This window comes from Schistocerca piceifrons, chromosome 3 (assembly GCF_021461385.2).
Source record: "Schistocerca piceifrons isolate TAMUIC-IGC-003096 chromosome 3, iqSchPice1.1, whole genome shotgun sequence".
Taxonomy (NCBI): Eukaryota; Metazoa; Arthropoda; class Insecta; order Orthoptera; family Acrididae; genus Schistocerca; species Schistocerca piceifrons.
This window is the reverse complement of record NC_060140.1, coordinates 918,386,008-918,411,629: the sequence shown is the minus strand read 5'-3', so window position 1 is coordinate 918,411,629 and position 25,622 is coordinate 918,386,008. Positions and strand designations below refer to the sequence as shown.

Sequence of the window (25,622 nt, the reverse complement as noted above, 5' to 3'; positions counted from 1 at the left end):
TGGACGTTACATTTCAGATGTGTTACGACCCGTGGCTCTACCCTTCATTCGATCCCTGAGAATCAATACATTTCAGCAGGATAATGCATGACCGCATGTTACAGCTCCTGTACGGGCCTTTCTGGATACAGAAAATGTTCGACTGCTGCCCTGGCCAGCACATTCTCCAGATCTCTCACCAACTAAAAACGTCTGGTCAGTGGTGGCTGATCAACTGGCTCGTCACAATACACCAGTCACTAATCATGATGAACTGTGGTATTGTGTTGAAGCTGCATGGGCAGCTGTACCTGTACACGGCATCCAAGCTCTGTTTGACTCAATGCCCAGGCGTATCAAGGCCGTTATTACGGCCAGAGGTGGTTGCTGTGGGTACTGATTTCTCAGGATCTATGCACCCAAATTGCGTGAAAATGTAATCACATTTCAGTTATAGTACAACATATTTGTCCAATGAATACCCGATTATCATCGGCATTTCCTCTTGGTGTAGCAATTTTAATCGCCAGTAGTGTAGTTCAATAATTGTCACCCTGTACCAGGTTTCATTTTGCGACGATTCACTTCATTCGCTACGGTTATATGTGAGGAAGAATAGAGAAGGCTGCGGAAAGTGAAAGTGGTGGTGGCTGTAACCGTAGTGAGAACAGAGTGCCAGCTGCCTATGTATAACGTGCATTCTGTTGTATATAACTTTTGCTTCTGACCACGCGGATGCTGTGTTATAGAATCTGACTAAATACCGGTTCCAAAATAAGTTCGATATTTGAACAATGGGTGCGACCTGAAGGCAGTTTTTGTGGCAACTAGAGCTTAGCGCATTGTAAGGTCAGGATTTAGATATCCCCCACCTTGGAGAACCTTATAATGTGCTGCTGACATTCTTGAGCATCTCAAAGCAACCGCACTGTCGCTTCTGCGCTGATGCGTGTGTCGCTGCACAGTGTTAATCGTGCGTGTCCGCCTCCGTTGTGTTGCAGTGGCTCCCTCGGCCGCCCTGCGCTGCTACCGCTGCGGAGAGTACACGGACGGTGTGGGCTCCATCACGCCCTGCCTCAACTACACGGCGCAGAGGCACCTCAAGGAGTGCCCCCCAGAGGCCAACCACTGTGTGGTGAGTACTCGGCCCCTCCCTGCCTTCCAGCACTCTCAAAAGTAGCGACGGCGGTCACCTGGCCAATTCACCGGCTGCCCACTGCTCCACAGCACTGAGGAGTGGACACTGCGGACTTGCTCCATTCGAGCTTCTTCTCAGTTGTAGAATGTGAACATTAGTGCCCGGATATCAGTTTCTTGGGTGACTGCAATTCGATAGCAGTAAAAGGGAGAGAAGGAAACATAGTAGGTGAATGTGGATTGGGGGTAAGAAATGAAAGAGGAAGCCGTCTGGTAGAATTTTGCACAGAGCATTACTTAATCATAACTAACACCTGGTTCAAGAATCATAAAAGAAGGTTGTATACATGGAAGAATCCTGGAGATACTAGAAGGTATCAGATAGGTTATATAATAGTACGTCAGAGATTTAGGAACCAGGTTTTAAATTGTAAGACATTTCCAGGGGCAGATGTGGACTCTGACCACAATCTATTGGTTATGAATTGTAAATTAAAACTGAAGAAACTGCAAAAAGGTGGGAATTTAAGGTGATGGGACCTGGATAAACTGACTAAACCAGAGGTTGTACAGAGTTTCAGAGAGAGCATAAGGGAACAATTGACAGTAATGGGGGAAAGAAGTACAGTAGAAGAAGAATGGGTAGCTTTGAGGGATGAAGTAGTGAAGGCAGCAGAGGATCAAGTAGGTAAAAAGACGAGGGCTAGTAGGAATCCTTGGGTAACAGAAGAAATATTGAATTTAATTGATGAAAGGAGAAAATATAAAAATGCAGTAAATGAAGCAGGTAAAAAGGAATACAAACGTCTCAAAAATGACATCGACAGGAAGGGATGGCCAGAGGACAAATGTAAGGACGTACAGGCTTATCTCACGAGGGGTAAGATAGATACTGCCTACAGGAAAATTAGAGAGACCTTTGGAGAAAAGAGAACCACTTGTACGAATATCAAGAGCTTAGATGGAAAACCAGTTCTAACCAAAGAAGGGAAAGCAGAAAGGTGAAAGGAGTATATAGAGGGCCTGTACAAAGGCGATGTACTTGAGGAAAATATTATGGAAATGGAAGAGGATGTAAATGAAGATGAAATGGGAGATATGATACTGCGTGAAGAGTTTGACAGAGCACTGAAAGACCTAAGTCGAAACAAGGCCCCGGGAGTAGACAACATTCCATTAGAACTACTGACAGCCTTGGGAAAGCCAGTCCTACCAAAACTCTACCATCTGGTGAGCAAGATGTATGAGACAGGCAAAATTCCCTCGGACTTCAACAGGAATATAATAATTCCAATCCCAAAGAAAGCAGGTGTTGACAGATGTGAAAATTACCGAACTATTAGTTTAATAAGTCACAGCTGCAAAATACTAACGCGAATTCTTTACAGACGAATGCAAAAACTGGTAGAAGCTGACCTCTGGGAAGATCAGTTTGGATTCCGTAGAAATGTTGGAACACGTGAGGCAATACTGACCCTACGACTTATCTTAGAAGCAAGATTAAGGAAAGGCAAACCTACGTTTCTAGCATTTGTAGACTTAGAGAAAGCTTTTGACAATGTTGACTGGAATACTCCCTTTCAAATTCTCAAAGTGGCAGGGGTAAAATACAGGGAGCGAAAGGCTATTTACATTTTGAACAGAATCCAGATGGCAGTTATAAGAGTTGAGGGACATGAAAGGGAAGCAGTGGTTGGGAAGGGAGTGAGACAGGGTTGTAGCCTCTCCCCGATGTTACTCAATCTGTATATTGAGCAAGCAGTAAAGCAAACAAAAGAAAAATTCGGAGTAGGTATTAAAATCCATGGAGAAGAAACAAAAACTTTGAGGTTCGCCGATGACATTGTAATTCTGTCAGAGACAGCAAAGGACTTGGAAGAGCAGTTGAACGGAATGGACAGTTTCATGAAAGGAGGATATCAGATGAACATCAACAAATGCAAAACGAGGATAATGGAATGTAGTTGAATTAAGTCGGGTGATGCTGAGGGTATTAGATTAGGAAATGAGACACTTAAAGTAGTAAAGGAGTTTTGCTATTTGGGGAGCAAAATAACTGATGATGGTCGAAGTAGAGAGGATATAAAATGTAGACTGGCAATGGCAAGGAAAGTGTTTCTGAAGATGAGAAATTTCTTAACATCGAGTATAGATTTAAGTGCCAGGAAGTCGTTTCTGAAAGTATTTATATGGAGTGTAGCCATGTATGGAGTGAAACATGGACGATAAATATTTTAGACAGGAAGAAAATAGAATTACTTTTGAATGCATTATGGGAACAGCAGTGATCAATAAAATTGTAAATAATTACTATTAAAAACAGTCTTGATCACAATTTATTTTATAAGGTGACCGGTTTCGACCACTGCTGTGGTCATCTTCAGACCTACAAGATGTATACAAAGCATTAATTAGAGGGCTACATGTATTAATGAAAATACATAGAGTTATACGGCTATAAAACGTTGAATTACCATTGAGTGGAAACCCCTTTCTGTTGGAGAATCACAACTGGAGAAATCAGTGCACGTCTTACTTTATATAATGGAGGCTCCACCCACTTCTGACTGCATGATGTCATTATTAACCAATGAGTTATAAGTCGAATTACAATTTAAAATTTCTTAGTTAAAAGAACATTGTCAAGAATTAGAAATAAATATACATTAAACTTTGCTTATTTAACAGCTATTGTCAATTAAAAAGCGTTAAAAATATTTAAAAATGTAGGAAAATGAACTTCAGTTTGGCAGTACATGGGTTGCCCTCTCGTGGCCTGTCAGTGAACCATTTGAAACCACTGGTTGCTATGGTGAAGTTAGACGCCGTTACAAAGATGAAGGAGCAAGCTTTTTCCACTGAAGTTGTTGTAGAGTCGATAGTTGAACTAGTGGTTGCCATGGTGAGGACAAACGCCAATGCAAAGATGTGGCAGCAGGCTTCTTTCCAATGAAGTTGTGGCGTCAGACGATGTATTATTGAGCAGCAACTTGTCTTTATTGAAACGAAAAGAGTAAGCTACAATAATCTGTAGCTGATATATATAACTCATGCTGCACAAATACGCTATGAAGTAGTTGACTGTATATATAAAATATTATCTATGAAGTTAGTATGTAGATTACCAGTGCCATTTTTTTTATAAGGCATTGCTATTCTTCAAGTTACATACCAGTCATATAAGCAAATAAAATTGAAAGAATTTAAAATTATAAAATTATTAAATTATGAGCCATTGTCAATAATAAAATAAAACGATGTGAATTAGCAGTCTAAAAGCATAAAAGCAATAATTCTAAAACAGGTTGTCAATCATAAAATAATGTTTGGTAAAATACAATTACAATGTAAAGATAAAATTATTTGCTAAAAGTCTTAATAATTAGAAAGACCTTTTTTTTTTTAAAACAAATACAGAAGAGTAGACATTCTAAAGCAGATCATCGAAAAGCTCAAAGAAATGTTTGTCTTTGAACTGAAGTTGTTCGTTTAAAACAGATAATGGATTACTTTTGTGAAGTGAAAAAATTTCAATTTCTTCTAAGGTATTTAGCAGTGGTCCTTTTGGCACAGTATGTAATATTTTCAATTCCTAGAAATGCAACCCTCAGAATGATTGTATTCATCAAGATGTTGACCGAATATTGATTTGATACGTGCAGCACCAGTAGTATGTTCTCTGAAACGTGTTAAAAAGTTTCGGCCAGTTTGGCCAATATACTGTTTCTCACAGTCATTACATATTATTTTATAAACACCTGACTTTTGGTATCTTTATAGAAAACCCACATCAACCGACGTAATAATAAATGCTACATCATGCCATCCATTAAGATACAAAATGGCATTTCTTAAAACTATGATACATAGGATACTGAAATTACCTCTCCAACATGATGCTATCCAAAAGGAAATTGATACATTAAAACAGATAGCAGTTGCTAACAATTATAATTCCCATCAGGTTGATCTGTTATATAAAAAATTACAAGAAAAAAATGATGCCGTTATAAATTCCAAGAAGAGATTTACACAAATGACATACATGGGACCTATCTCAGATAAAATAAATAAATTATTTAAGAACACAAGCGTGGCAATAGCATTTAAAACTAATAACCCCCTACAGATGAAACTGAAACACACAATTGGAGACTCAAATAGATACCAAAAGTCAGGTGTTTATAAAATAATATGTAATGACTGTGAGAAACAGTATATTGGCCAAACTGGCCGAAACTTTTTAACACGTTTCAGAGAACATACTACTGGTGCTGCACGTATCAAATCAATATTCGGTCAACATCTTGATGAATACAATCATTCTGAGGGTTGCATTTCTAGGAATTTGAAAATATTACATACTGTGCCAAAAGGACCACTGCTAAATACCTTAGAAGAAATTGAAATTTTTTCACTTCACAAAAGTAATCCATTATCTGTTTTAAACGAACAACTTCAGTTCAAAGACAAACATTTCTTTGAGCTTTTCGATGATCTGCTTTAGAATGTCTACTCTTCTGTATTTGTTTTAAAAAAAAAAAGGTCTTTCTAATTATTAAGACTTTTAGCAAATAATTTTATCTTTACATTGTAATTGTATTTTACCAAACATTATTTTATGATTGACAACCTGTTTTAGAATTATTGCTTTTATGCTTTTAGACTGCTAATTCACATCGTTTTATTTTATTATTGACAATGGCTCATAATTTAATAATTTTATAATTTTAAATTCTTTCAATTTTATTTGCTTATATGACTGGTATGTAACTTGAAGAATAGCAATGCCTTATAAAAAAAATGGCACTGGTAATCTACATACTAACTTCATAGATAATATTTTATATATACAGTCAACTACTTCATAGCGTATTTGTGCAGCATGAGTTATATATATCAGCTACAGATTATTGTAGCTTACTCTTTTCGTTTCAATAAAGACAAGTTGCTGCTCAATAATACATCGTCTGACGCCACAACTTCATTGGAAAGAAGCCTGCTGCCACATCTTTGCATTGGCGTTTGTCCTCACCATGGCAACCACTAGTTCAACTATCGACTCTACAACAACTTCAGTGGAAAAAGCTTGCTCCTTCATCTTTGTAACGGCGTCTAACTTCACCATAGCAACCAGTGGTTTCAAATGGTTCACTGACAGGCCACGAGAGGGCAACCCATGTACTGCCAAACTGAAGTTCATTTTCCTACATTTTTAAATATTTTTAACGCTTTTTAATTGACAATAGCTGTTAAATAAGCAAAGTTTAATGTATATTTATTTCTAATTCTTGACAATGTTCTTTTAACTAAGAAATTTTAAATTGTAATTCGACTTATAACTCATTGGTTAATAATGACATCATGCAGTCAGAAGTGGGTGGAGCCTCCATTATATAAAGTAAGACGTGCACTGATTTCTCCAGTTGTGATTCTCCAACAGAAAGGGGTTTCCACTCAATGGTAATTCAACGTTTTATAGCCGTATAACTCTATGTATTTTCATTAATACATGTAGCCCTCTAATTAATGCTTTGTATACATCTTGTAGGTCTGAAGATGACCACAGCAGTGGTCGAAACCGGTCACCTTATAAAATAAATTGTGATCAAGACTGTTTTTAATAGTAATTATTTATAAGAAAATAGAAGCTTTCGAAATCTGGTGCTACAGAAGAATGCTGATGATTAGATGGGTAGATTACATAACTAATGAGGAGGTATTGAATAGAATTGGGGAAAGGAGGAGTTTGTGGCACAACTTAACTAGAAGAATGGATCGGTTGGTAGGATATGTTCTGAGGCATCAAGGGATCACCACTTTAGTATTGGAGGGCAGCGTGGAGGGTAAAAATCGTAGAGAGAGACCAAGAGATGAATACACTAAGTAGATTCAGAAGGATGTAGTTAGCAGTAGGTACTGGTCGATGAAGAAACTTGTACAGGATAGAGTAGCATGGAAAGCTGCATCAAACCAGTCTCAGGACTGAAGACTACAACAACGACAACAACAACAGTTTCTTAAAGCAACACGGCACAGTTCTGTAAAAAAACGCGAAAAATTGTGGTAGGTAGAAGATTCCCGACGGCGGTTAATTACAAAGCTTTTGACACACGTCAATAAAATTCGTAGACAAGTTAGTAGCGTAATATATTAATCACGAAGTCGCCGGCTTTTAATTTTCTGTGAAGCATTTATTTACTATCAAATGGGAATATTCATTAACAAATAAAAAGATAACGTCTGAATGCAGGCAAGGTACAGCCTTTCTCCGCGGAGCCACTTGTAGGCTGAGGGAAGTGAGCCCATCGCCCTGGTGCCACCTTTTTAGCTCGGGAAAGGTTATAAGTTCTCATCTGGTAGCAGTCTGAGTAGATATATGCCAGTCTTGGTGGAGGGGGGAGGGGAGAGACTGAAGCGGGAAGAAAATCCCTTCCCCTACCCAAGACTGAATCACGGACCTGAATGGGTGGACTCTAGGGCTCTACCAACTAGGAAATCAGTGCCATTCATATTTTTTCAGTAAAAATAACATCTTTTGTTTTTATTAGCAGTGGAATAAAAATAAATTAAAATTGGATACAGTCGTATGAAATGACTTATTGTTAAATGAAAAATAAAATCTCTAGAAATGAAAAAGTATTTTATTTTATCTTTTATTTTCGCATTTCTGTGCCAATTATCAATTTATTTTTCTTGGCATTAGGAACAGAAAATAAATGTATGATATCCTTATTAACAAATTATGCTTCAATAATTTTTATTAACATTTGCATTTGACAATAAAAATCGGATTTGGATCAATGTAAAAATAAATCGCTCTTAGTGAGAATCAATCCAGCTTCACAACTACTAGACCAACACGCTACACACTCAGCTACCAGCGGTATTATTGAAAAGTGTATTGTGTTTCGTAGTTACCAGCACTGAGACTCAAAGGCGGTATTTCGAGGGGATTTTTTTTTTCAGCTGAATTTCGTCGCACTGCGTTAATTAGAAAACTGATGTTCTGGCAAATTGTGTAATAATGGAAGCGGAAGAGTCCGTTATGTCCCGTTATGGTCGAGTACTTAACATATCTTCAGTTTGTCCACATTATTTGCTAGGTAAATGAGGCCTGCGACTGTGTTCAGATTGTTATAGATAACACACTTTTTTCTTTCAGCCACGTTTTAGTGGCATGTTTTGTCAGCACTCTACTATTATAACGTGCCCATCTACTAATTTTACATTATTCTGTATGCCAACACTTGCCATAAGTGCGATGTTCTTGTTCTTCTTTAATATGTAATTTATTCAGTTAGGTGTCTTATGTAGGGCCTATTACACTTGATGGGAATATGCATTTCAGTTTCTGTTAATAGCAGTCTACTGACCAAAATTACAACATGTGCAACTTTGCTTCCACCGTTTGCCGATAGATGGCGACAACGGTAAGTGGCAGTCGAAAGAAACAGATCGCAGAGGTCAGGTAGTTAGCTTGGGCCTCGGTCAACATAACCTCATCCAAACATTAGTCGATTTGTGTCTGCATCATAAAGTTGTTATTGATTGAAAATGTCAGTTTACGACCGTAATTCTCCTCTTTTGCGGGAGGTATTATTGTTTTGTTTCGATATGAAGAAAACAGCGGCTGAGTCTCGTCGAATGCTCTCAAGTACGTATCGTAAGGACGCTATTAGTGAAAGAACGTGTCGTTAATGATTTCAACGCTTCAAGAACTGTGATTTTAACGTCGTAGACCGGCATAGTGCTGGAAGAGAGAATGTTTTAGAAGATGCAGAACTGGAGACATTGCTGAGTGAAGACTCGCGTCAAACTCAGAAAGAATTGTCACGGTTAGTGGGAGTGACACAGCAAGCCATTTCAAAACATCTAATGGCTATGGGCATGATTCAAAAAGAAGGAACTTGGGTCCCGTGTGAGCTGAAACCAGAGACGTTGAACGACGTTTGTGTGTTTGTGAACAGTTGCTTTAGAGGCAAAAACGAAAGGGATTTCTGCGTCATATTTTGACCGGGGTTCATTACGATAACCCTAAACGCAAAAAATCATGGGGATATCCCGGCCATGCTTCCACGTCGACGGCCAAACCAAATATTCAAGGCTCCAAAATCATGCTCTGCATTTGGTGGTACCAGCTCGGTGTCGTGTACTATGAGGTGTTAAAACCAAGTGAAACAATCACAGGTGCTCGTTATCGAACGCAATTAATGCGTTTGAGCAGAGCATTAAAAGACAAACGGCCGCAATACAGCGAGAGGCACGATAAACTGATTTTGCAGCACAACACTCGACCCCACGTGGCAATAGAGGTTAAAACGTACTTGGAAACGTTAAAATGGGAAGTCCTACCCCACCCGCCGTATTCTCCACAAATTGCTCCCTGTGACTATCACCTGTTTAGGTCAATGGCGCATGGCCTGGCTGATCAACACTTCCGATCAAATGAAGGAGTCACAAAATGGATCGATTCGTGGATCGCTTCAAAAGATGAACAATTTTTTGGACTTGGGTTTCGTACACTGCCCGAAAGATGGGAGGAAGTAGTGGCCAACAATGGAAAATGCTTTGATTGATACATGTGTAACCAGTTTGTTTCATTAAAGCCTGAAATGTTGGGAAAAACGCCGGAAGTAAACTTGTACACCTTTTACAAATGAAAAAAAAAATTGCAAATATTAAACGAGAAGATGATGAGGAAAGGAATAAGTAAGAGGAGTGAAAGAATTAAACAAAATCACAAAAAAGGATAAGTTACCTGCTTCGCGAGTTGTTACCGTCCGTGGTTCTCTATTGAGAGTTTACTAATTTATACTTGCACTGCAGTTCATCTTTTGTAAGCATATGTCACTGACACCAGTGTGCTACACAGTCTCCTTCACATTCTTGTTAAGGGTATAAGACAGGTATTAACACAAGCTGGCGGTTTGCTACAATTATTTCTGCTCGTGTTCCCGTTGGCACGAGCTCTCAGCCAAGTTTCTCCCTACGCGGTGTATTCCATTTTCCCACCGTATGCTCGTAATCTTAGCCTGTAAGTTCACTTCTTCTACGAGAAATATTTAATTCGAAAAAGTCAGAGAAAACATTTTGTTCTGTTTTCCAGTATCAGCCACCCATGGCCATCGTCAGAAGGATTGAAAGCAGCACTAGGCAGAAACCAAGAAATGCTTAGTCAATCGATTGGATGATGGCCAATGGCAGCCAATAGCAGTCAACAGTATAAAATATTTTTGTGATTGTGTCGAAGAAATTTATTTATTTTTATTTAGCGTTAGGCATTCAAGTACATTTCAGTATTGGTTCAATTGGTTCAGTTGGCTCTGAGCACTATGGGACTTAACTTCTGTGGTCATCAGTCCCCTAGAACTTAGAACTACTTAAACCTAACTAACCTAAGGACATCACACACATCCATGCCCAAGGCAGGATTCGAACCTGCGACCGTAGCAGTCGCGCGGTTCCGGACTGAGCGCCTTAACCGCGAGACCACCGCGGCCGGCATTTCAGTATTGGATCACGTTATTCTACATTACATAAAATTACATCTAGTCCTTGTATGTATTCGATGGATCTTTGGGATGCCACGAGGAATTCTTCAAAGACCCCACTGAACGCTCTAGCACTGCATTCTTCTCTAATGTGTTGGATGGTCTGCTTAGGAGCGCCGCAGTCACATGCTGGCGAAGACAGCAGTCCCCATTTGAGAGCGAGTCAGCACATCTTCCGTGCCCAGTTCTTAATCGGTTCAGAGTTGACCAGATCTTGCGGGGTTGATCAAACCCAGGTACTGCCTCGGTAATACAAGGCATTAGGTGGCAAGTTGTTGGGGCATTCTGGAGACATTCTCTTCTCCAGGAGTTGTCAGACCCAGTGAGGCTGTCGAGAGCAAGAGGAGGATGTCTTGAACGAAGCCTCTTGGTACTCAGATCAGGTATATCGATGTGTACCGGTAGTTCAGGGTTTGCTTCGATCTTGTTGTATTTTCTCTGACAAAGGCAGCTTCTCGCCGTATTTTTGGGGGTAGTATATGACTCAGGACAGGTAGCCATATGTTAGGGGTAGACCTAACGGTTCCTGAAATAATGCGCACGGTGCTGTTAAGTTCGACATCGATTTTGTTCACATGACTACTGTTTAGCCATACTGGTGCACAGTACTCCGCCGCAGAGTATACCAGGCTCAGTGCAGACGCCCTCAGAGTTGTTGCCGTTGATCCCCAGGTGGTTCCGCAGAGTTTATGGATGAAGTTGTTTCTTGGTCTCACCTTGGTGGCTGTTTTTGTAAGGTGTGATTTAAATGACAAGGTTCTGTCTAACGTGGCCCCTAAGTACCTTGGCTCCTTGTTGTGGTTGAGGCGCGTGTCGTCAAGGTATACTTCCAGGGCTCTGTCGGCTTCTCTGTTATTAAGGTGGAAGCGAGTTACTTCTGTCTTCGTAGCGTTAGGCCTAAGCCTCCATTTACGGAAGTGTGCTGTCACGGCAGTCGGATCGGATGACAGGGTTTCTTCCATTGCATCAAAATCGGCGTGCCTTGTTGCAATAGCCCAGTCATCAGCATAGCCAAATTTCATACAAGCTCTTCCTGGCATGTCAGCAATGTATAGGCTGAAAAGCAGTTGGGCTAATACCGAGCCTTGAGGTAAGCCATTTTGAAGGAATTTCTGGCTGCTGACTTTGTTTCCCACGACGACCCGGAATCCTCTGTTACCAATCATGTTACCAATAGGCTTTGTCACTTTATGACAGGGAATTATTTTCATCAGTTTATAGAGTAGGCCTTGTCTCCAGACGGTATCATAGGCTGCTGACAAGTCAATGAAGGCCACAGATGTTTTTAATTTATTTTGGAATCCCGCTTCAGTATGTGTTGTAAGGGCCAGGACTTGGTCTGCACAGCTTCGGTTGGGACGAAAGCCAGCTTGTTCTACTGGGATGGCCATGAGTATTGTCTGACCGATCCTGTTAAGTGGTACCCGTTCCAGAAGTTTGTACACCATGCTAAGCAGTGCTATGGGCCGGTAGTTCTGCGGAAGATTTCCCGGTTTTCCTGGCTTTAGGAGGGAAATTATCTTGGCACGTTTAAGTTCTTGGGGTATGTTTCCTGTCTGCAGTAGTGATGTGAAGAACTTTGTTAACCATATTTTGGTATATTTGCCAGACATGATAAGAAACTGTGGGAGGATGTCATCTGAGCCAGACTGTAGAAGAAAATATTAAATGAACAATAAAAATTTTGTGATTGTCTTCCTACAAAACATTATTTTTCCCAGTACGTTGTATCTCTTCAGTGTGGAAGAAAATTAAAAACATTGCGTTTAAAAGACCCACATTGTTGCATCATGCAGTTCCCCGAAGGCAAAATTGCCCTGGAGTTGCCGTCTCCCCTGTGCCGTTGAGACTACGTACATTGCACACACTGGCACGAAATTAGAAATTGTTCTTTCGTGCGTTTGACTATGCATAGACATTCAGGTTAAGGGCCAAGTTCAGCAGAAAAAGTGGGCTGTGTGGCTGCAGCAGTGGTTACGAAACTCTGAGGCAGTGCAAAGTGCTGGAGTGTGTGGGGTAGGGCTGCGCCGAGTGAGTGAGGGGAATCTGCCGCGGGGCTGTCGCCAGTTCGCGGAACTGCCGCAGCCACTGAGTGGCGCTGGTCGCTCGCTCCAGGCGGCGCTTCCATTATACGTATGTTAATCAGGCGCGCACTTTTAATATTCGTTCTTCCTCTGGCGCCACTCTCTTCCATCTCACAAGAAGAGTCCACACCCACACGTCGCGCACGAGTGGCTGCGTCAGTGAACATGTGGAACTGGAGCTGCTGCCGGCAGTTCCAGCAATTTCTGGAACCTCTGCTGCGGAGCATCACACACAGCAGGGGCACCTTTACAGTAAGTGGATATGTAGCAGCACAGTACTGACATGGTCTTGTTTTCAAAAACCGACAACCGATGGTCATTTCCTAGCCAACATGCGCCTGCTGTAATAGCACAGATGACAAAATGGCAGATACCAAAATAGACGACAGAGGGATAGAGAAACAATTAAAATCGCTCAAAAGAGGAAAGGCCGCTTTACCTGATGGGATTCCAGTTCGATTTTACACAGAGCACGCGAAGGAACTTGTCCCGCCCCCCCCCCCCCCCTTATTGCAGCGGTGTACCGTAGGTCTCTAGAAGAGCGTAGCGTTCCAAAGGATTGGAAAAGGGCACAGGTCATCCCCGTTTTCAAGAAGGGACGTCGAACAGATGCGCAGAACTATAGACCTATATCTCTAACGTCGATCAAATTGTAGAATTTTGGAATACGTATTATGTTCGAGTATAATGACTTTTCTGGAACTAGAAATCTGCTCTGTAGGAATCAGCATGGGCTTCGAAAAAAGACGGTTGTGTGAAACTCAGCTCGCGCTTTTCGTCCACGAGACTCGGAGGGCCATAGACACGGGTTTCCAGGTATATGCCGTGTTTCTCGACTTCCGCAAGGCGTTCGATGCAGTTCCCCACAGTCGTTTAATGAACAAAGTAAGAGCATATGGACTATCAGACCAATTGTGTGATTGGATTGAAGAGTTCCTAGATAACAGAACGCAGCATGTCATTTTCAATGGAGAGAAGTCTTCTGAAGTAAGAGTGATTTCAGGTGTGCCGCAGGGGAGTGTCGTAGCACCGTTGCTATTCACAATATACATAAATGACCTTGTGGATAACATCGGAAGTTCACTGAGGCTTTTTGTGGATGATGCTGTAGTATATCGAGAGGTTGTAACAATGGAAAATTGTACTGAAATGCAGGAGGATCTGCAGCGATTTGACGCATGGTGCAGGGAATGGCAATTGAATCTCAATGTGCACAAGTATAATGTGCTGCGAACACATAGAAAGAAAGATCATTTATCATATAGCTACAACATAGCAGATCAGCAACTGGAAGCAGTTAATTCCATAAATTACCTGGGAGTAGGCATTAGGAGTGATTTAAAATGGAATGACCATATAATGTTGATCGTCGGTAAAGCAGATCCCATTCATTGCAAGAATCCTAAGTAAATGCAATCCGAAAACAAAGGAAGTAGCTTACAGTACACTTGTTCGCCCACTGCTTGAATATTGCTCACCAGTGTGGGATCCGTACCAGATAGGGTTGATAGAAGAGACAGCGAAGATCCAACGGAGAGCAGCGCGCTTCGGTACAAGATCATTTAGTAATCGATAAAGCGTTGCGGAGATGATAGATAAACTCCAGTGGAAGACTCTGCAGGAGAAACGCTCAGTGGCCCGGTACTTTTGTTAAAGTTTCGAGAACATACCTTCACCGAGGAGTCAAGCAGTATATTGCTCCCTCCTACGTATATCTCGCGAAGAGACCATGAGGATAAAATCAGAGAGATTAGAGCCCACACAGAGGCATACCGACAATCTTTCTTTCCACGAACAATACGAGAATGGAATAGAAGGGAGAACCGATAGAGGTACTCAAGGTACCCTTCGCCACACACCGTCAGGTGGCTTGCGGAGTATGGATGTAGATGTAGATGTAGATAGCACAGTTCACGTGTTGCATCGTAGTGTTACTGTACCGCACTATTTACATTTATCGTCTTTGAACAATATGACAACACTTTCACGGAAAAAAGAGAAAAATTTTAATTTAATAAGACCAACAAGACATCCTCTACGTCAATTTTAGTGCTAGAGATTCTTCAAACACTAAAAATCAAATACCTATTTACATCACATTCGTTAAAACTGTAACAGTGGACAGAGATTTTCTCCACAGCCCGTCAACATTGTACACTACAAGTGAACTTCCAGATTCCCAACTATCCTCATTTATCTCATTTTAATTTTTATTCAATACAATGACTGTAACATTGCCACCTTAAATGAAATATAATTAGAGACACTGAATAATAATAATAATAATAATAATAATAATAATAATACAATGACAAATTGGGTTTGAAAGGTCTGCTATAAACTCCTGTAAAAGACACGCATCTCTACGAACCTGAAAGTAAGTTAATACAGTGTAGTGGCTAAAATAGCGGGTTCACAGGCGCGTGTATATATAACAACCGGACTTTGAACATTGGACACACTATAAAGAAGGATTATAAGATAAATAATGTAATACAGTCACAGGAGTTCTGGAAAATCAAAAATCGTGAGAAAATCAGTCAGAATATGCAGGAAATATCAGTATAATGATGAAGTGGTTGTTAGTATTATTTAGACATATTCATAGAATTATTGGGAACAGATTAACCACATTAATACAAAAATATCTGTGGGAAATGAAATGGTAAATATGCTGAATCAAAGAGGACAAGAAAGACGTGGTAACACAAAATGTTAAATTATCCGTAACAACAGCAAGACATGTGTTTGGGAAAAAAAAATTTTCTTCGAAGGGATCCAAAGGTTGAAATCCTGATGACAAGGTATTAGAGCACAGGTCCAGCGAAGTCCATACTAAAAGGCAGTCCAACTACAATAATCTCCTCATTAGTCACATCTTCCATGCCAGAGAAGTAATAACTTTCGCATCGATTCGTTCAGTAATTACAGCGCCACACTAGGCAACCTGCGTGCTCTTCATATCCTACCATCCAACTTCAGATTGACAGCAGAGGACAGAAACGTTTGGAGAAGATGGCAAGACGCAAGAACCGTAAACAACAGAGAAACGAAGGTGGAATTTGATGCTGGTTGATCAGTACAAACCGACTAACAACAAAAAAATAGTAATTGCGTGTTGATATAAAATGCTAAAATCATATTATTAATATTGGGCTGAGAATGGGGAAAGTGAAGCCCACAGCCAGTTTTGATTTACCATATTGACACTTCTGTAAATTAGGCGAAGGTTAAAGAACCGGAAATTCAGTATCTGCTTCCTGTGAAGAAACTTTTTGTTGGAGTTAGGTTGGGGTTGGATTGTTTGGGGAAGGAGACCAGACAGCGAGGCCATCGGTCTCATCGGATTAGGGAAGGACGGGGAAGGAAGTCGGCCGTGCCCTTTCAAAGGAACCATCCCGGCATTTGCCTGGAGCGATTCAGGGAAATCACGGAAAGCCTAAATCAGGGTGGTCGGACGCGGGATTGAACTTTTATTGGAGTACTTTGAAATTTTGGTAATAGGTAATCTCAGAAAATGTAAGTCGCACGTACCAATCGTGGGTTATCACTACAGTTCACACTTCCTCCTCCCCCCCCCCCCCCCGCCCACAATAATTGTTTTGGCGTTGGTTGACATCGTACTGCCATGCAGCAAGATGGATTTGGATGAAAATACAAGTGCATTGCTTTGCATATTAAACAAAGAGTCGTCATGCCATCTCACACACTAACAGAGACAGTAGATGAATTGTTAAATCTTCACTACTCCAATGCAGGCGACGTATACGCAGAAATTTTGCTACACTACAGATGATGACACATTCGCTTATGTTGTAACTATCAAAGACAAACAAACCGCATACATAATGTGGGGCGGCTGGTGAAATTATTTGTTTATATAAATGCTCCTGAATGCAAAACCAGTTCCTATTATTTATGCTGTCTTTTGCCGTTCTCAACACTGGCTCTCTAACTACAATATTGGCAACCAGAAAGTGATTAGCAAAACGTGAAGCCTGTAATTAGATTTCCTAGTGCCCACTTCATCTGAGAAATACACTTATAGCTACAGCTTATAGCTCTGAGGAATTAGGAGATTGTCTGGGATTCATAATCAAAAACGATCGTGAAAAAAAAAGTTGTATTCTGAAAGTCACAGATGAAAAAAGAATCCACACAACCTGACTAACAGAGCAGTTCAGCGTCTAATGCGCTGATACAACTATAACTGTCCAAATTAAATGTTTAAATGAATGCTCGCCATAATTTGATGATAATACTCATCAAACGCCACGCTAAATAATGGTAGAATGTTTGTCCCGCGGCGTCACGTGAAAATACGACATACGCAAACTGAAGCTAGATAATTAAAGTCATCCCAGAATTAACACTTCACTCGAAAATGATTTCATGGTTACGCGTATCCCGAGTAACTTAATACGGCATCCGAGGCTGTCTGTAGCAATGATACCGACGCGACGCGACTCCCGACACAGATGGCGTGCTATTCAGCGTCTGGAGAGAACTGGGGCCTTTTTTCCTTGCGCAGCGTTCTTATATATAAAGCCGCAGTGCGGACGGCTAAGGGAACGCCTGATCAAATCGGCTCTCCCGACTAGCCGCTGGGCTAGTAATGCACCACATTAAGTTATTGAATAAATCATAGCTTCTTTTGCTGATGGCCGATGAAGCTCTCAATTTAAATGTGCATTCAGCACACAGGTAAGTAATAATAATAAAAGTTTAATGTGGCTAAGTTAAATATTTTGTCCGAGAGAATTAAATTACACTGCACGCAGTAGACGAGCTCTGAATTTGCCCTTTGGAGATACGCTATCGCTATAGTTTTATAGTTATTCAAATGAAACTTATCACATCTTTATGGTTATAGCGGATCTCCATTCTACTTAAATCTAAACATCCTAGCCTTATTTATTAGCCTACTTAATCTATCTTGCTTCCTTAATTTTTAAGACAAAAACCAGAAAATCATGAATTTCAACTAAAATCTTAATTTGTGAGATCCAGAAGACTGTTTCTATTAAATAATTATGAAAAAGGAATCTAAATATAAATTTTTAAATCTCTAGCTCTTTTCTGTTGCGCCAATGATTTTTACAGAAAAACGTCCAAATTTCGAAAATGGTTAAAGTTATCGAACTGATATTCAACACATATTAATTTAGTATTACTCCTGACATGCTAGAACCGTTTCAGGTTATTTGCTTAAATTTTAAAGTACTGCACAACATTTATGACGTCAGAGCTAATTACAGCGGACTGGCTGGCACACAATGGAAAGACTGATGTGAATTTACTATGGCGTGAGTAGGCTGCTTTCCTACAGTAACTAGAGCATTAACACCGCCCAGACAAAGCTGAAACGACAACAGGGGTTAATATGTTCGTAGGCTTCCACGGCCAGTGTCAGTCGGAATAAAATCATTTTGGATATTTGGCAGCGTTCTTATGAAACACTAAAAGCAACTAATTTCCGTGGTCCGAACCGTCTTTGTAGCGATTCTCTTCAGGCCGACTATCTGTTTGTAATGAATTTCTCATGTATTACGTCTTATTTCGGTTGCCATGTTGACTACCGATGCCACTGGACACTGTGAAGCAAAGATTACTACAGAGGGCGACTGTACGGTAGGCTGCTACCTGTGCTACTGTGCCATGTGATTGCCAGACAACAGCAAGTCGGCAGTTTGTACCTGGGGATAGTGTTTTGCTGCAGCGAGACGTTGATCCTCCCCGGCAGTTCTCATCAGGACGCTTGTTTATGTGTTGAGCGGGGGTCATATGAGGCTGCTGGCTGGCCAACATTATTTTATGTGCCTGATGGACTGGGCTCCCTGGCAGTCAGGCCGTCGCAATCATCCACCACGTCCGTGCTGCTAAGGCGTTTAATTATTTCTGTAGCCTCTCTTATTTTTCACTGCTGCAGTCACTGCTGCTGAGCAAGCACACGCCGATCGTGAAAATTAATAGATCGGCCACACTCCCGTTGATGTTCAGCTGTAGCTGATGTGTTGTGGTGCGCCAGTCACACGTTGTGTTCATGCACCGACACTCGTGTAGTAATTCGTATACAGGTTTCAACAAGACAGATTTCGCTGCACTCTCATCAAAATCCGCAGGAACCTGCAGTGTGGAGAGCATCTACGGAAACGTTTGTCGGCCTCAACAGATCTCAGGTCTTGCGATCGCTCTGGATTGTTGGTTTAATTCCCATGTGGAGCAGTGCCTTGTTCTACACTGTCGCTTCTCCTATGAGGCAAGTGATCAGTAGGAAGAGGCCTCTACTGTATCTTTGTCTATTTTATTTTCACTGTGCCTCCATAAATCGTTGTATGTTCTTGTAGCTAAAATCAATTCGCCCGGAAGGGTGACTGGAGCTCGTTCAGCTGGAAATTTGTGGTAAGGTCTTATGGGACCAAACTGCTGAGGTCATCGGTCCCTAGGCTTACGCACTACTTAATCTAACTTAAACCAAACTTACGCAAAGGACAACACGAACCCATGCCCGAGAGAGGACTCGAACCTCCGCTGGGGGCAGTCACACGGACCGTGACAAGACGCCTCAGACCGCACGGCTACACGACGTGGCGCTCGTTCAGTTCATGTAGCAGGTTGTCGTCGCCGGTAATCTCTGTCAGCTCACGTAGCACGGCTGAAAACCTTCTACTTGCGTTTCAAATCTAGACTTTAATATTGAAATGGGAAGGTACTGTTAATCAGAATTCGGGGGGAAGTTGTGATTTAAATGACAATAGATTTATTCATCCTTAACATCACAAGACAACAAAAATGACTAAAGAAAGGCCACACAAACATTTTTATTTGACAAACGCTTTCACTAACATGGGATCTGTGGTGGACAAAGTGATCAGCTGGGGATCGACACGCGACACTAACCGGAACACTAATCGCTCTATCTGACTTCATACACGTGAATCCGGCCTATGGCACAAAAAACTACGCCACCATCAAGCATCTATATTGTACCATTCCAAAAAGAAAAATATGATCCCAAGAAACAGGGTGCTGAGAAACATATACTGGAGCCCTACGCCGTAGCAGCGAATACCTTACCCTCCTGCTGGTCAGGGCGGCACACCACGATACGTTCGGCTACTGATGTCATGGACGGCCGCAGTCTGTTATTAATGGCGCGCGCCCGAAAAATGCAAATACGCGGTCTCACGGTCGGTTGATTCGGAATGCGGGAACCTTACTATGAGCCTCTGAACCCTGGTGGATTCCCATGTGCAGGTGTACCCGTTTGCTGGTCTGCCAAACCAATCTGACTCCGTGCCACGACAATTCGTGACGGATTATGTCAAATGTTTAGACGGCCGACTCAAGACAAATAAGTACACCCACGCATTACTCGTTGTGTGCGTGATGCTAGAAGCAGTACCTCTGATGGTTCAGAAGGTGACTGGCACAGGCTCTAAGTGGCACACTAGCAAAGGACATAAGTCTCACCGCTTAGGTACAGACCTGCAGTTCTTTAAAGGCGAAGTGCCAGTACAATAGTGAGATCTCTTCTCTTTCTGTTCGCTTCCTCCTCAGCTCGGTAGCAAAGCACATTTACATCTTAGACTTCACCCACTTTAGCACAAGCCAATCACGAGCTGGAGCCCAGCATTCTTAGCTGCGAGAGCGGCCTTTGCTCTCCATACACCGATTTGACCACTCAGAGACTTTAAAGTTAATTGGGAGAAAGGGAAAAAAGATTCAGCTTCGCGCCTCTTTCCCGTGTGTTTACACAATGTCTTTTGCTAACAACATGACCAGGATGGAACCAGGGAACCACATCCCTCCATAAAAAGCTTGTTACTTTCCCTGTTGCATCCATTTCAAAGTTTCAAAGAATGGCCATAAACTCGCTAAAAGCCTGGTGCTTCCATAATATGTTTTGTGTCTGGGCGCCAGTGTCCCATGGAAAATCGCAGAACGCTCACAGTTGTCGGCTCCCTGCCTAACAAGGGCACCTCCTCTGCTTTATTGCCGGTCCACAATGCCCTGGCCATTGCAGCAGCAACTTCTCAGCGCTAGTCAGTCTACGTGGACACGGCTGCCTCCCGACCGGCGCCAACCAACATGCCTACAAAATAAGACCATGGAACTTGGCCGCACGGAAATGTTTCCAGCCAGGTTCCACAGAAAAAACACGCTTCCCTCGGCCCATCGTCGCCGTGCTCTTTTACTGCAATCATTTAAATCGGCACCCTATTCCTTTGAACGCAGTTAAAGCTTACCATTAATCCTTCCTTGGAGCACGCAAACAATAGCATTAACTACTGCCCACCATGTCATCATGATGTATGAAGTCAAAATCGCAATAAAGACCATATACCCTAAGAACATGAAGTAGCATTACAACGAATCAGAAGTGAGAGGGCCCTGCAACCTCTCACGGCGTTCTTTCGTGCTGGATAGTGGTACGACTATGCATGCAGATATGTTGGTGTGCGGCAATTTTCTGTACACTTCATGTCCCATTTTGCTGCTGGATGTTATGTATCCTTCTACACCCAGAAAAGTAATCGCTCTGGTACACTACTGGCCATTAAAATTGCTACACCACGAAGATGAGTGCTACAGACGCGAAATTTAACCGACAGGAAGAAGATGCTGTGATATGAAAATGATTAGCTTTTCAGAGCATTCACACAAGGTTGGTGCCGGTGGCGACACCTTCAACGTGCTGACATGAGGAAAGCTTCCGACCGATTTCTCATACACAAACAGCAGTTGACCGGCGTTGCCTGGTGAAACGTTGTTGTGATGCCTCTTGTAAGGAGGAGAAATGCGTACCATCACGTTCCGACTTTGATAAAGGTCGGATTGTAGCCTATCGCGATTGCGGTTTATCGTATAGGGACATTACTGGTCGTGTTGGTCGAGATCCAATGACTATTAACAGAATACGGATTCGGTGGGTTCAGGAGGGTAAAACGGAACGCCGTGCTGGATCCCAACGGCCTCGTATCACTAGCAGTCGAGATGACAGGCATCTTATCCGCAAGACTGTAACGCATCGTGCAGCCACGTCTCGATCCCTGAGTCAACAGATGGGAACGTTTGCACGACAACATCCACCTGCACGAACAGTTCCACGACGTTTGCAGCAGCATGGACTATCAGCTCGGAGACCATGGCTGCGGTTACCCTTGACGCTGCATCACATACAAGAGCGCCTGCCATGGTGTACTCAACGACGAACCTGGGTGCACGAATGGCAATAAGTCATTTTTTCGGATGAATCCAGGTTGTGTTTACAGCATCATGATGGTCGCATCCGTGTTTGGCGACATCGCGGTGAATGCACATTGGAAACGTGTATTCGTCATCGCCATACTGGCGTATCACCCAGCGCGATGGTATGGGGTGCCATTGGTTAGACGTCCCGGTCACCTCTTGCTCGCATTGACGGCACTTTGAACAGTGGACGTTACATTTCAGATGTGTTACGACCCGTGGTTCTATCCTTCATTCGATTCCTGCGAAACCCTATATTTCAGCAGGATAATGTACGACGGCATGTTGCAGGTCCTGTACGGTCCTTTCTGGATACAGAAAATGTTAGACTGCTGCCCTGGCCGGCACATTCTCCAGATCTCTTACCAAGTGAAAACGTCTGGTCAATGGTGGCCGAGCAACTGGCTCGTCACAATACACCAGTCACTACTCTTGATGAACTGTGGTATCGTGTTGAAGCTGCATGGGTAGCTGTGCCTGTACACGTCATCCAAGCTCTGTTTGGCTCAATGCCCAGGCGTATCAGGGTAGTTATTACGGCCAGAGGTCGTTGTTCTGAGTACTGATTTCTCAGGATCTATGCACCCAAATTGGGTGAAAATGTAATCACATGTCAGCCCTAGTATAATATATTTGTCCAATGAATACCCGTTTATCATCTGAATTTCTTCTTGGTGTAGCAATTTTAATGACCAGTAGTGTAATTCCTTTCTTTAATGTGAACTGTATGATTATATGTACGATGTTGAAACCTGCGTAGCTCTGCTTCCTGTGGGGCCACATGATGAACGTGTCGACCATGTTCCTCAGCCAACAACGTCTCAGCGACGCGAAAGTTAAGGTCTGCTCGCATTCTTCAAAGAGCACCTCACCTTTATGTGTGAAAAGGAAGATACCATTCGCATTCCATCTGTCTGTTCATAGAATTTGTCCTGCCAACTAAAGTATGTCGATCACAAGCATAACTGCATCAAGTCGCAGGTGTTTGATGGTATACATTGAGGTCTAAAAGTCATCGGATACTACCTAATATCGTGTCGGACCTCCTTCTGTCCGGCGAAGAGCGGCAGATTGACTTGGCAACAAGTCGTTGCAAGTCCCCTGCAGAAATATTGAGCCATGCTTCCTCTAGAACCGATCACAACTTCGAAAGTGTTGCTGGTGCAAGATTTTGGCTGGCTCTAAGCACTATGGGACTTAATATCTGAGGTCATCAGTCCCCTAGACTTAGAACTACTTAAATCTAACCAACCTAAGGACATCACACGTCCATGCACGATGCAGAATTCGAACCTCCGATCGCAGCAGCAGGGCGGTTCCGGACCGAAGTGCCGAGAACCGCTCGGTCACAGCGGTAGGCTGCAAGATTTTGTACACGAAATGACCACTTGATTACTTCCCATTCATATCGGGAGATCTGGCTGGCCAAATCATTCGTTCGAATTGTCCAGAATGTTCCTCAAACCAGCTGCGAACAGTTGTGGCCCGGTGACATGGCGCAGTGACATCCATAAAACTTCCATCGTTGTTTGGGAACATAAAGTCCATTAATGGTTGCAAATGGTCTCCAAGCAACCAAACATAACCGTTACCACTCAACGATCGGTTCAATTGATCCAGAGGACACAGTCCATTTCATGCAAACACAGTCCATACCATTATGGAACCACCAACAGTTTGCACAGTGCCTTGTTGACAACTTGGGTCCATGGCATCGTCCCACTCGAACCCTGTCATCAGCTCTTACCAACTGATATCGGGATTCATCCATTAGGCGACCAGCCGTCTAGGGTCCAGCCTATATGGTCACCAGCTCGGGAGAGCCGCTGCAGGCGATGTCGTGCTGTTAGCAAAGGCACTCGCGTCGGTTGTCTGCTGCCATAGCACATTAACGCCAAATTTCGCCGCACTGTCCTAAAGGGTATGTTCGCTGTACGTACCACATCGATTTCTGCAATTACCGTAGAAGTAAATATCCTCAGAGTAGTGAATAAACTTAAATCACTTAATAAAAGCAATTCCTCTGTTCCAGACTGTATACCAATTAGGTTCCTTTCGGAGTATGCTGATGCATTAGCTCCATACTTACAATGATATACAACCGTTCGCTCGACGAAAGATCCGTACCCAAAGACCGGAAAGTTGCACCGGTCACACCAATATTCAAGAAAGGTAGTAAGAGTAATCCACTAAATTACAGGCCCATACCGTTAACGTCGATATGCATCAGGATTTTGGAACATATATTGTGTTCGAACATTATGAATTACCTCGAAGTAAAAGGTCTAATGACACACAGTCAGCATGGGTTTAGAAAACATCGTTCCTGTGAAACACAACTAGCTCTTTATTCACATGAAGTGTTGAGTGCTATTGACAAGGCATTTCAGATCGATTCCGTATTTCTGGATTTCCGGAAGGCTTTTGACACTGTACCACACAAGCGGCTCGTAGTGAAATTGCCTGCTTACGGAATATCGTCTCAGTTATGTGAGTGGATTTGTGATTTCCTGTCAGAGAGGTCACAGTTCGTAGTAATTAACGAAAAGTCATCGAGTAAAACAGAAGTGATTTCTGGCGTTCCCTAAGCTAGTGTTATAGGCCCTTTGCTGTTCCTTATCTACATAAACGATTTGGGAGACAATCTGAGCAGCTGTCTTCGGTTGTTTGCAGATGACGCTGTCGTTTATCGACTAATAAAGTCATCAGAAGATCAAAACAAACTGCAAAACGATTTAGAAAAGATATCTGAATGGTGCGAAAAGTGGCAGTTGACCCTAAATAACGAAAAGTGTGGGGTCATCCACATGAGTGCTAAAAGGAACTCGTTAAACTTCGGTTACACGATAAATCAGTCTAATCTAAAAGCCATAAATTCAACCAAATACCTAGGTATTACAATTACGAACAACTTAAATTGAAAGTAACACATAGAAAATGTTTTGGGGAAGGTTAACCAAAGATGCGTTTTATTGGCAGGACACTTACAAAATGTAACAGACCTACTAGGGAGACTGTCTACACTACGCTTGTCCGTCCTCTTATAGAATACTGCTGTGCGGTGAGGGATCCTTCCCAGATAGGACGCCGGCCACGGTGGCCGAGCGGTTCTAGGTGCTTCAGTCCGGAAACGCGCGACTGCTACGGTCGCAGGTTCGAATCCTGCCTCGGGCATGGATGTGAGTGATGTCCTTAGGTTAGTTAGGTTTAAGTAGTTCTAAGTTCTAGGGGACTGATGACGTCAGCTGTTGAGTCCCATAGTGCTCAGAGCCATTTTTGAACCAGATAGGGCTGACGGAGTACATCGAAAAAGTTCAAAGAAAGGCAGCAGTTTTTGTATTATCACGAAATATGGGAGAGAGTGACAAAGAAATGATAGAGAATTTGGGCTGTACACCATTAAAAGAAAGGCGTTCTTCGCTGCGACGGAATCTTCTCACGAAATTCCATTCATCCGAATGCGAAAATATTTTGTTGACACCGACCTACATAGGGAGGAACGACCACCACGAAAAATAGGGGAAATCAGAGCTCGTACGGTAAGGTGAAGGTGTTCATTCTGTCCGCGCGCTATACGAGGTTGGAATAATAGAGAATTGTGAAGGTGGTTCGATGA

At 42.3% G+C, this 25,622-nt stretch overlaps 1 protein-coding gene across 1 annotated transcript in view; it reads left to right on the top strand.

Annotated features, from left to right (window-relative positions):
- The first annotated feature begins 773 nt into the window (after positions 1–773).
- Positions 774–25,622, top strand: part of LOC124789215 — a 269,047-nt gene continuing 244,198 nt past the window's right edge. Inside the window, exons 1-2 of the mRNA XM_047256509.1 lie at positions 774–777; positions 945–1,114. Coding sequence (XP_047112465.1) covers positions 774–777; positions 945–1,114 — 174 coding nt within the window. The remainder of the gene's footprint in view (positions 778–944; positions 1,115–25,622) is intronic.